Consider the following 13342-nt stretch of genomic DNA (forward strand, 5'->3'; position numbering starts at 1 on the left):
AGAGGGATGGTAGAGATGAACCAGGAAATTACAGGACGGTGAGTGCTGGTGAAAATATTAGATAAAATTCTGAAGGAGCAAATTAATACCCACTTGAAAAGGCATGGGTTCATTTGGGATAGTCAGCATGGCTTTGTCAGAGGGAGGTGATGCCTAACAAATTTGTTAGAGTTATTTTGAAAATGTGATCAAGTGTGTGGATGAGGGCAGTTCAGCTGATGTAGTTAACCATTAGGAACCAAGGGGGCTTAATGAAGCCACAGAACATTGGAAGAGATGAATTCTAACAAAATTTTTGACAAGGTCTCATATGGGAGCCCAATTGAGAAGGTTAAAGTACATGGGATTGAGGGAAACTTGGTGAGATGGTTCAGAAACTGGCTTACTACTAGGACACAAAGGGTAGTGGCAGAAGGCTGTTTGAGTGACTGAAGGCTGGTGTCCAGCGTTGTACCACAAGGATCAGTACTGGGACCCTTATTGCTTGTTACATCCATAAATATATTGATAAAAATGTGGGGGGAGCATTAAGCAAATTTGCAGATGACACTAAGATTACTATATGGTTAATAATGAAGAAAACGGTTATGGGTTATAGGAAGATATAGATGGGTTGGTCAGATGGGTAAGACAGTATTTAACCCTGAAAGGTGTGAGGTGATGTACTTTGGAAGAAGAAACACAATGAGGTAGTATTTAATGAATGACAGGACACTGTAGCACAGAGAAACTGAGGAGTCTTCGGGTAATTATTCACTGATTCCTGAAGTCGGTAGAGCACGCAAATAGAATAGTTAAGGTGGCACATGGACACTTGTTTCCATCAGTTGTGGCGTAGAGTCTAAGAGCAAGGAAGTAATGTTGCAATTGTACAGAGCATTGGTCAGGCCACAACTGGAGTATTGTGTACAGTTCTGGTTACCTCACTATAGGGGGGGATGCAATAACACGGAAGATGGTTCAAAGGAGGTTCACCAGGGTGTTGCCTGGGATGGAGAAATTGAGCTGTAAGGAGAGACTAGATAAGCTTGGATTATTTTCTTTACAGTAGAGAAGACAGAGGGACAATATGATTGAGGTATATAAGATCATGAGGGATATGGACAGGGTGACTAGAGAGCAGCTGTTCACCTTGGTTGAGTGGTCAGTCATGAGGGGACAGAGTTTTAGGGTGAGGGGCAGGAGATTCCGAGCAGATTTGGGAAAAATCTTTTTCCTTTGGTAGGAATTTGGAATGCACTGCCCGGGAAGATAACAGAAGCTGGAAACCTTACAACCTTTAAAAATATTTGGATGAGTATTTCATATACCATAACACTCAAGGATATGGGATAAGTGCAGGAAATTGGGATTAACGCAGCTTTAGTGGTACTTCTGTTGGTGCAGTCTCAATGGGCTGAAAGACCTTTTCTAATGTATGAACCTATGAAACATTGATGGCTGTACCTTCAGCTCAGGTCTCAAATTCTAAAATTCCCTTCATTCAACTGTCCACCTCTCTCTGTGTCATTTCCCCAAAATCCATGTTTTTGTCCAAACTTTGGCCTGACTAAATTGCTCCGTTGTGTGTCACGTTGTGTTTCATAAAACTCCTGTATTACACCCAGAAATGTTTCATTTCCCTAGAGGCACTATCTAAATTGAAGTAGTTATTTGATTGATATGTAGAGAATTTTGAACGGAATTGAGGAAGGAGAGCAATCTTTTCCACTGGAAAGAGAGCCTGGGAAAAAGGCCCGAGGCTAAAATTGAGAGTGAGATTATGGAGCAGGGAAATTAGAAAACCCTTCTCCACCCAATGTGTGGTGGAAGTGTGGAGTACTTTTGTCATAGCAACAATAATTGTTAGTCATGTGAAATCTGAAATGGATAGATTTTTGCAAAATGGGGATATTAAGGAATATTAATGCAGTTCATATACAATCAGCCATAATTTGTCAAAAGGGCTGATCTGTAGAATTCTCTCCATTTAATTCACACACAGAATGAAGCTAAACATACAGAACTTAGTGCAATATTTTCTAGAAATACATTTTCTGGATCAGTCAACAAACAAATCCACTGACTACCTCCTGAATTTACTGCTGATGATAATCACCAGCTACAGGTTTATACTTGTGTTGCACGGGTTTACTTTTGAAATATTCAGTTTGATCAGACATCGTAAAATTTCCCCTCTCCTTTCAAAATACACGAATGCTCTGATGGACTATTTTCACAATAAAAATGGGAGCACATCTTCTTGGCAATGAATGCATGATAAGGAAGGGAAGCGCCGATTTTCCTTACTGTCTGGGACGTCTGGTAGCTCACTGACACAGGCTGGATATTCCCGAAGTCCCAGGGCCTGAAGTTGGCCTAGCGTAGCGGACAGCACTGACCAATCACACATCCTGGCCATCTCAATTCCAGGAATTCTCTCTGCTCTTCAGCTTATCAGAGGTGTGCAGAGTCCAAAGGCAAACTCTCTCTCAGATAGATAAAAGACACATATAACAGAACCTCAAGCAGTTTGAGGACCCTCTTTCTTAATCTGAACACAGCTATTTTCGGCTATGGAAATTTCTGGATCTTCCAATTTATGCAAGTAAGTTTGTAACAAACCATTGAGGAGCAATTAATGGAATGTTTATTTTTGGGTTGAGTTCAGTGTGTTGGGGACTTATTGTGAAAGGATAAGTTAGCTTTCAAATATCCTAAAATGTATTATTATTTTACTTCTGCTCTGACAGAATATTAAATGCTGTCAGCTCCTCAAACTATGTTGATAGTGTATCTTAACATGCAGGCAACGTATTCCATGAATGTATAAACATGTTGGGGGTTAATTTGGTGAAATGGTTGAAAACAGAAACCAGTTTGGTCTGGATCTTGTTTTTTTTTACACTTTTTGAAGCTTTTTTGTATTCTGTCAATCACACTACTCTGGACAAATGCTTTGTTCTCTTACTATAACCATTACCTTTTTCATTTCACAACATTTGAGGTTTAATTTCTCCTGCCCACTATTTCAAACCATTTTTCTTTCTTCCTTCACCTCATCAACAACATAAACCCTGTCACTTTTTTTAACTCGCTTGATTTCTGGAGAAAAGTCATACTTGAGTTGAAACATTTCTGTCTGTATAGTTGCTGCTAAACCTGCTAGGTTTCTCCAGCATTTTGTTCAGAAAACAGGAACCAGAGTAACTGCACTTGTACCACCAGGACATTTGGTTTTAGCGCAGAACTTGAGTCCTGATTGTTGAACACTATTATTTGAACATACCTGAAGCAGCAAAGAAAAACCTGCAGTTTTAGCATTCAAGTACAAATTAGAACCATTTTTAGTTTCATGTGGGCTCTACTCACCCACTTCCGCTGAAGGTGTTGAGTGAACAGATCGACCCACACTGCAGCACGTGGGGTGACTCAGGGTCACAGGTTTCAGGCCATAGCTGGAGACCTGTGGGGTCGTCAGGAAGGGTAGAGGTGGGTTTTATGTTCTGTTCACACACGAATGAGTTGGAGTCACCCTCACCCTGCTCAAGCAGATGTGACTGCTCTGCCTGTTCCCATGTCATCCTCCTCCCATTTCCCCATCCAGATGAAGGGAGCCTCCAATGACCATACACTCCTTTTCTCCTGGTGACTCCAGTCAGTGTTCAGTACCTGTAGTTGGAGCACGCCACTTATTGTTTTCATGAACATCAGCACAGACTTGCCAAAAATCAATGATTTTGCAAAGTTGCTTAAGTCTTAACAAAGCCTCCCAGAAAGTGCACCAACATTTTAAATTCCTCTTCATACCTGAAGCAGTGGATGGTGATTTATCTTGAGGTAGCACTTAGTACCCTGTGTAAAGTTACTCCCAGTCGACTGGTTAGTGTTAGGAGAGGACATTGGGTCAATCACTACATATCAAAATGCTGTTCAATTTATAAAACAAGCACTAGCAGACAACTTTAAGTGAAAGTTACAGCATAATGATTCTCCAAGAGGTTTCCTATTTTAAACCTCAATTCATTTATCTTGACTTGTGCTAATCATGGGTCAAATTGGTGATTCAATTGAAAACCGTGGTCACGTTGAGTTTTTAAAGCTTTAAGTGATGGGATAATTGGTCTTACTGTGTTCCATGTGATCCTGTTACACTATGTAATGATAAGAGATTGTGTAGTTATGTACAACAATGAATCTGATTTTGCATTTATTCATGGGGATGTGGGCATCGCTGGCTTGGTCAGCATTTATTGATATTCCCTTCTTGCTCAAAGGACAGCGAAGAGTCAATGATGTTGCTGTGGGTCTGAACTCATATGCAGGAGAAAGTGACGACTGCAGATGCTAGAGAGTCAGAGTAAAAACATGTGGCACGGGAAAAGCACAACAGGTCAGGGAGCATCTAAGGAGCAGGAAAGTCGATGTTTTGAGCATAAGCCCTTCATCAGGAATGGGAAAAGGTCCGAGAGATAAATGGGGGGGTGGGGTTGGGGGGAAGGTAGATGAAATGGTGATAGGAACCACACGGCAGCAACATTGACTTTACCAGTTTCTTGATCTCCCCTCCCCCCACTTCATCCCAGATCCAACCCTCCAACTGGCACGGTGGCACAGTGGTTAGCACTGCTGCCTCACAGTGCCAGGGACCTGGGTTCAATTCTCACCTCCAGCAACTGTCGGTGTGGAGTTTGCACATTATCCCCGTGTCTGTGTGGGTTTCCTCCAGGTGCTCCGGTTTTCTCCCACAGTCCAAAAATGTGCAGGTTAGGTGAATTGGCCATGCTAAATTGCTCATAATGTTAGGTGAAGGGATAATTGTAGGGGTCTCGGTGGGTTGCTCTTTGGAGGGTCGATGTGGACTTGTTGGGCCGAAGGGCCTGTTTCCACACTGTAAGTAATCTAAACTCTGCACCGCCCTCTTGACCTGTCCGACCTGTCCACCTTATTTCCCACCAATCCATTCCACCCTCCGCATCAAACTATCACAATTACCTCCCAACCTGCATACACCTATCACCCTCCCACCTATATTACCTGCAACCTCCCTATTTATCTCTCAGCCCCCCTCCCCCTCCACATTCCTGGTGAAGAGCTTATACCTGAAACGTTTACTCTCCTACTCCTCAGATGCTGCCTGACCTGCTGTGCTTTTCCAGCACCACACTTTTTGACTTTGAAGTAACATGTAGCCCAAGCCAGGTTAGGCAATGCCGGGTAAAAACATTTCCCTGATTCCTTTCCCTAAAGGATAGTAGTGAACCACAAAGCTTTTTACAACCACTGACAATGGCTACTTGGTTGCCATTGGGCTAGCCTTTTATTTCAGATTTTTAATTGAAATCAAATTTCACTGTCTATTATGGTGGGATTTGAACTCATGCCCTCAGACAATTAATCTGGCATTCTGGAACTCCTTACTTTGTCCATTTGAACAATAGGATTGCCAACCCTCCAGGAATTAAAATTAATCTCCCAACAGTAACATCATAAAGAAATTCTGTGGCGATGAGTATTGTTTCACATTTCCTTCCATGTTTAGTTATAAAAATGTTGGAATTGTCAGGCAGAGAAGCGTGTTTGATGGGGTATGGTGGTGGAGGTCAAATGCTCAGGAATATAGCCATGGTTTGTTAAAGCAGCAACCGCCTGAGCAACAGTCACATACCCAGAATGCTAGGGTGTGGGTTGTCACCCATGTTGACCGGGTTGTGAAGAAGGCACATGGTGTGTTGGCTTTCACCAGCAGGGGGATTGAGTTTAAGAGTCATGAGGTTATGCTGCTGCTCTATGGAGGCCTCGTTAGACCACACTTGGAATATTATGGTTGCCTCATTATAGGAAGGATGTGAATGCTTTAGAGAGACTGCTGAGGAGATTTACTAACATGTTGCCTGGACTGGAAGGCATGTCATATGAAGAAAGGTTGAGAGAGCTAAGGCTTTTCTCATTGGAGCGAAGAAGGATGAGATGTGACTTGACAGAAGTGTACAAGATAATGAGAGGCATAGATAGAGTGAATAGCCAGAGACTTTTTCCCAGGGTGGAAATGGCTATCACGAGGGGGGCGTAATTTTAAGGTGATTGGAAGAAGGTTTCAGGGAGATGTTAGAGGTAGGTTCTTTACACACAGAGGGTGGTGGGTGCGTGAAATACACTGCTGGCAGTGGTAATAGAGTCAGATACATTAGAGACATTTAAGCGACTCTTGGATAGGCACATGCATGATAGTAAAATGAAGGGTATGTAGGTTAGTCTGATCTTAGAGTAGGCTACAGGTCAGCACAACATCAAGGGCTGAAGGGCTTGTACTGTGCTGTACTTTTCTATGTTCTATGTTCTCTGTGATCTGTGACTCAGCAAGGATCCTCAAGGACAACAATGACATTTTCTGAAGAACAATTCATTAAGGGACATTTCTACAACAATCCTACCTTTGAGAGAGGGCCATTAAGCTAATCTTCCTTAAGCAGTTTTTGTGTTCAGATGATATTGGCATCAACTAGATCTATAAACTTACCTTAGGATTCAAATCCCACCACAGCAGCTGGAAGTCTGGAATGGAAAGTGATGGTGATATTGTTGTTGTAAAATCCCATCTGATTCACTTTTATTCGCCCATGGAAGGAAATCTGGTGTCCTTCTCTGGTCTGGCCAACAATGACTCCAGGCCCACAGCAATATGGTTGACTTAGAACTATCCTTGAAATAGCCAAGCAAGCCATTCTGTTCAAGGGTAATTAAAGGTAGAAAACAATACTGATCCTGCCAGTGACACCCCCCACCCCAATGGTGGAAGAGTAAAATTGAAGATCAACTTCCTACTGTCCTGTCATCTTATAACTGACTAGTTGTTCAAGGATTCACATTGCCTTTTACTTATTTCTCAATGAGTATGTTTAGGGTTGTTAACTTTGGTTATACCAGTTGCTGGAAGCTTTATTATACAACCTTTGTGACTAACTGCCTCAGCTGACTAACTGCCTCATCCCACCCCGATGTTGCTGTGATTTTACTCCTGCTTATTCCTGGAGGTGGAATTTCTATTTCCTGTAAGTTCCAGGGCAATTCTGGAGGCTTGGGAACTCCAGCTTCATGGGGCAATGCTTTCGTTTCACTAGGTAGAGGTTCTAATGTTAATTATGTAATAATAGCATGTAAGCTTACTAGGACAAATAATTCAGAATATTGTTGAAATGGCTCAATACACCTTCCTGAACTGAAAATGAAAATTCAACTCTCTGAAATACTTGGTTCATTAAAAAACAAATGTTAAAATTATGTAGAATAAAGTATAGCTTTCTCTCTCTCACACACACCTCTACACCATCAATGTTTGGAGACTGTTACCTATTTAGCTTGGAAGGTCTTATGGTTTAAGTCAAGAGGACTAACTTTCAGGGATACAAGCAATCTGGATGTTAACTAAGATTGCTGTTGAATATAAATGAGGGAAGGGGGGCTCTTCTGATGCAGTGGGAGTGTCTCTCTGAGTCAGAAGGCCTGGGTTGAAGTCCTGGATTAGTGGTGCTGGAAGAGGTTTCCAGCATCTGCAGTCATTGTTTTTACCTGGGTTGAAGTCCTACCCACTCCAGACATCTGCAATGGCCTCTCTGGAAGGGTTGATTAGAAAATACTTTAAATATCGATGAAATTGCCCAGACATTCTATTGGTTTGACACAATAGGCAGTTTTCCAGCATATCCTACTTTAATCTTGGATCTCCCCTACATCCTCACCCTCTCTCTCAATGTCTATGACAGTCAAAGCAAGACATGCATGCATCACTTTCTGTTAAGCAGAAAGACAGTTCATAGATTGTTGACATTAACATGAATGAAGATTAGTGTGGTGCTGGAAATGCACAGCAGGTCAGGCAGCATCCAAGGAGAAGGAAAGTCGATGTTTCAGGCAATTTTCACTTTGAAAATTGTATTCTCATTATTGATATATTACTAAATCTAAATTTTTGTGAAATAACTCCACAGAAGTCAATATGCCATCAGCAAGTTACCCTTTGTTTACATGTACATAGTACTTGACACTGGTCCGGCTTCCTCAAAGTGAGCAGAACCTCTGACACTCTCTTATTTATATCTGTCAGCCAAGGCTCCCTGATTGCATCAGGTTAACAGCCCCAATCAGAGACCTCATATTCTGTGAGGTCCACTTGGCTGACCCCATTACAATTACTACAAAATGCAGGTGCAAAAGTGAGATGGAGGCAAGTTATTCTATACCAAGTTCAATATCCATTGTTATTTTAGTGAGACATTTCAGACACTGGGCTGAATGTAAGTTGAGATAACTAGGTGTCTTTCTGGGTGACACATGTCCTTGCCACACTTCTGTGGTTACATATTTAAGATCGCACAACTCAAATTATCAATGGAAAATGAAGGTCTTGTGTTCTCAGAAGCCTCTGAAAATCCATGAGGAAGACAAACCAGGAAATCAAAGAAAAAACCTAATATAGAGGCAAAATTTGTAAATTTAACTCTTAATATACTTCAGACAAGTTTAGTCAAGTGAGTGTTTTAATTCATTCATTTGTGGTGTATAGGCATTACTGGCTGGGCCAGTGTTTATTGTCTGTCCCTAGTTGTCCATGAGAAGGTGGTGGTGAGCTGCCTTATTGAACTGATGCAGTTTACCCACAGGGAAGGAATTCCAGGGTTTTGACCCAACAACAGTGGAGGAATGGTGATATATTCCAAATTAGGATAGTGAGTGGCTTGGAGGGGAAGGTGGCGGCATTCCCAGGTATCCGCTGCTCTTGTCCTTCTAGTTGAAATGGTTGTGGGTTTGGAAGGTGCAGTCTGAGGATCTTTGGTGAATTTCTGACACTGTGTGCTTCTGAGAGCTGGTACAGACGTCTCTATCATCCCATGCTATGTAGACCCAGGCAAAATATCACAGCTTGACTTGTTTGGAGCTCTGGAATTTTTCTTTATTTGTCTGAGGAATGTGTGTTAAACTAAAAACAGCTTACTCACTTATTAATTCCATAAATTAACCCTTTCCCTACATCACTGCAATGCCTAGACTGAAGTAGTTTAAAACATCTGGAGATTGTAAAAAGACACAATTCTCTAAAAGTTGAAAGGTGTGGTGCTGGGAAGGCACAGGCAGCATCCGAGGAGCAGAAAAGTCGACGTTTCCGTGATGAAGGGCTTATGCCTGAAACGTTGATTCCCCCCCGCTCCTCGGATGCTGCCTGTGCTTTTCCAGCACCACACTCTCGCCTCTGATCTCCAGCATCTGCAGGCCTCACTTTCTCCAAACTGATTATTCTGAAAAAGCCAGCTCCAGTCAAATAGCAAAGGCATTGTTCAGTAACAGAAGCTTTAGTTTGTGTTCTTGGATGCAGGAATTGCTACGAAGGCCTCATTTATTTCACAGCTCTGTGTGCCCTGAGAAGGTGCTCAGAGCATTCTCCTTGACCTAATGCACCTGTGGAGCCCCACAAAGGTATTGGAAGTTATGGGATTATAACCAACAGTAATTCGGCTATTTGTTTAAATCCTGAGATTGGGTGTGGCCTAAAGACTAGGACTTTGCTATTCTTGCCTCCACTGGTATGGTACTGGCAATCCAGAAAACAAGGATTTAATCAAAATTTTAATTCCCCATAGAGTCATAGAGATGTATATGGAAACAGACTCTTCGGTCCAACACTTCCATGCCGACCAGATATCCTAAACTGACCTAGTCCCGTTTGCACTTAGTCCATAACCCTCTAAACCCTTCCTATTCATAAACCCATCCAGATGCCTTTTAAATGTTGTAATTGTGCCAGTCTCCACCACTTCCACTGGCAGCACATTCCATACACACAGCACTTGTTGCGAGAAAAGGTTGGCCCTTAGGTCCCCTTTATATCTTTCCTCTCTCACCCTAAACCTATGCCCTCTAGTTCTGGAGCATCCCCCTGCCCCAACTTTGTCTATTTACCCTATCTTTGCCCCTCATGATTTTATAATCTTCTATAAGGTCACCCCTCAGCCTGTCAGGCGTCAAGAATCCTGACCTTCAAAGACAGAATCTGTTCACTGCGCTTTCCAGCACTCTGTGTGGACCAGGAGGAACAGGGTTGCACAGTGTAATCAATCAGTTCCTGTTCTTCTGTCACATTTGGCTTTTATGTCTGGAGATTCTTTTTGAGTCCAGCCTGTATTTCACAGGTCCCATTCTGTCAGGGTGTTCTTGAACTGGAAGGTATCTTTGCAAACCCAGTTTCAGTACTTACTGCTATCTGTGTTACTGTGGAAAACTATCACTCTGAATTGTGAACATGTACTAACCATCCCTCACCATGAGCTGTGAGCCCTTGAGATCTGAATCATTGCTTTATTTCAGGTTGTTTTAAATGTCTGAGGTTCAAAAACCTTTGGAATTTTGCTTTGCCTGCTGAGGGAGGATGGTACAAAGTAATTAAATTCCCATTAAAGGTCTCAGCTGCAGCTTCTGGTAAACACATTGTAGAGATAGCGGCCTGATAATGGTTCAATGATCTCTCCTGTCATTACATGGCACCGCTGGATTGGTTTGAGTTGGACTTTATTGACAAACTTGTTTTTTGTCCTGTGTTAGTTAGATAGAGCAATATTTTATTATGAAAAACTTCCCAGGGTGACAGGTGCTGAATGATGATGCAAATAAAATATGTCGTCATGATTCATAATATAGTTATTGGCGATCATTAAAATTTCTGTACTCAAATATTTACAATACATTGTAAAATATACTGCAAATCTTAATTTACAGCCTAGAAATGAAAGGTTTACTGCAATCTGTAACCAATCAATGAACTTTAATACAAAACGCGCGCAGTCAAATTGAATCAATGAAATTAAATTCTCGATCAATTGTGTCCTGTCAGGAGTTGGTTAGCTTATTTGGCTGGACAGGCGCTGGTTTATAATGCAGAGAGACACCAACAGCGCAGGTTCAATTCCCATATTGGCTGAGGTCACCTTCTCAACTTCACCCCTCATTTAAGTTGTGTTGACTTTCAGGTTAAACTATTACTCGCTCATGAGAGATAGGCCCAATGATCCTCGAGCGACTTTAGATGATAAATTTTATAAAATAGGGGACTGAACTACCTCATAGTCCAGATATTCTATTTGTGGAATATTGCTCAAAATTGCCTTTTCCTCCAATGGACTTCTTTTTGTATGTTCATCGAAACAGCAGATTTCCATGTCTCAGCTCCAGGCAATGGAATCTTCATAAATTCTGAGGGCCAGGCATGTGTTGATTACCCCTCCCTATTCCCCAAACATGTCTGCTTCCTGGTTACAAGTGCTTGCTCTTTCCACAAATGTCCCTCAGCACCATCCCAGGTGATGGTGACTCAGGATAACTTGGATCCCAGAGTAAAAGCTGCCTTGATAGACTAAGAGTTTTGTTTTTGCAATATGGTTATCATTGTGGCTAGTCACTGAACATACTTACATAAGAGTGCTAAGGTACTTTAACAAAGTAATGCCAGTTTACTGCACAAAAGAGAAAACTATAAATATCAGACAACTTAGAACAATCTTAAAATAAATACCAAAAAGTCTCAACACTTCTTTTTCTCAGCAATACCCTTTACAGTCATTCAACCCCAAAGAGTATCACACTTTACAGCTCTGATGGCATGGACTTCTTTTAGTACTGACAATCTAGAGATTTCTCTCATTTAAAAAAAGCATTTTTTAAAAATTATTTTTTAATTTTTGATTGTGAACTTAAATCTGAAAACAGATGTTTTAAAAGCCAACAATTGTTGAAGGATTGTTCTATTTTTTTGAAGCAAGTAACCTGATGCTCATTATAGGTAAGGTTTACACAGCTACCTGGCCAAGCAGTAGTGGAAGGCTAGTTTTTAGACAAACTGGAGTGTACCAGCGGGTTTTGACTAGCAACAAGTACCTGATTGATCTGTGAACTAATGACCATTCATCTATGATGAAAGCCATCTGCCTGCTATCAACAATATGATTGGCTCCTAGGTAGCAGAACAGCTTGTGGGTGTGAATGCTTTGTTTTCCTGTGGAGGAAAACACATCTCAAGCCTCAGCATAGCCAGCATATTCCCCTTTCCATTTGTGACCTTTCACTGATATGTCAAACACCCTTAGAAGAGTGAACCAGTCACTCTGTATTGGGAAAAGGAAAATTGAGAAGCAGTAAACTCATCAGCAACAGGATCATCTGAGCAATCCCTCTGGACAGGGACCATTGAACTGCCTTCCAGTCTTTCCCTCCACTCATAACACCCATGTTTTTTTCACTGTATGACGGGGGGATGTTTATAACAGGATTAGAGTTTTAATTGGGAGAGTTATAGGTCAGTGGTTGTTTATCTATAAATTGAATCAATTTATCTGTAATAAATAGTCTTGTTAAGTACAAAACCTGGTCTGTGGGAATTTTGCTTATTTTTCAAAGTGTTTAGTCTGTGTGAGGCTCTGGGAATATGGGAGCTACGCCAGAGAGGTGTAACACTAGGATTACTTACTTTTTTCAGAACTTAACCTGCCAGTGGCTTCTGATCATCTGTTTCTGTGTAGGTCGTAACAATTGCCTTTAAATTTGATAATACTTTCCTGACCAACCATCTCTCATCACCTTCTGTTCATCCAGACCTCTGCCACCTGTATCCTGTCTCACAGCAAACTGTGGTCACCCATCACCCTTCTGTTCACTGACTATCTATCACTGGCTGCTGATCTGGCAATGCCTTCATTTTTTCAGACCTCTCTATGGCCTTGCTCAGGCCATCTATTAATGGCTGTGATCTCTGCAATCCTCCACTTCTGGTGACCAGAATCTCTGATTTTAATTGCTGCATTGTTGGTGGCTGTGTCTTCAGCTGACTGGGCCACAAATTCTAGAATTCCCTCCTTAAACTTCTTCACCTCTTCCTCTCTTTCCTCTTTCAAGACTTTCCTTAAAATCGCCTGCACTAACATCTCCATGCTGTTCATGTGAACTAACTACATAAATAGAGTTAGTTTTGTTTCTGAGTGGGCAAGAAGGACACATACCTGAAGCCATTGAGCTTGAAGGCTGTGGTGCTAGAAAAGCATATTCGCTCAGGCAGCAACCAAGGAGCAAGAGAGTCGATATTTCGAGCATAATCTCTTCATCAGGATGCTGTCAACTCTCCTGCTCCTCGGATGCTGCCTGACCTGCAGTGCTTTTCCAGTGCCACATCTTTTGACTCTGATCTCCACCATCTGCAGTCCTCACTTTCTCCTCCCTGAAGCCACTGAGGTCCTTGCTTAAATGTGTAGACTCCAGGTGCAGTGATTCCATCACAATTTGACTGTACCTATAGCTGGGAGTTGATGTAATTCTCACCAGGTCA

The 13342-nt window shown here is 41.8% G+C and overlaps 1 protein-coding gene across 6 annotated transcripts in view; it reads left to right on the forward strand.

Annotated features, from left to right (window-relative positions):
• LOC140494485 (PALM2-AKAP2 fusion protein-like) overlaps positions 1-13342 on the forward strand; it is a 241144-nt gene that overhangs the window by 214464 nt on the left and 13338 nt on the right. The window contains exon 1 of one of the 6 annotated variants that reach the window (XM_072593706.1): positions 2492-2587. The exons of the other annotated variants lie outside the window; for them this stretch is intronic. Coding sequence (XP_072449807.1) covers positions 2582-2587 — 6 coding nt within the window. The 5' untranslated portion in view covers positions 2492-2581. Of the gene's footprint in view, positions 1-2491; positions 2588-13342 lie in introns of those variants that run through there. 6 annotated transcript variants of the gene reach the window in all.

Source organism: Chiloscyllium punctatum, chromosome 24, assembly GCF_047496795.1.
Source record: "Chiloscyllium punctatum isolate Juve2018m chromosome 24, sChiPun1.3, whole genome shotgun sequence".
In the NCBI taxonomy this organism is placed as follows: domain Eukaryota; kingdom Metazoa; phylum Chordata; class Chondrichthyes; order Orectolobiformes; family Hemiscylliidae; genus Chiloscyllium; species Chiloscyllium punctatum.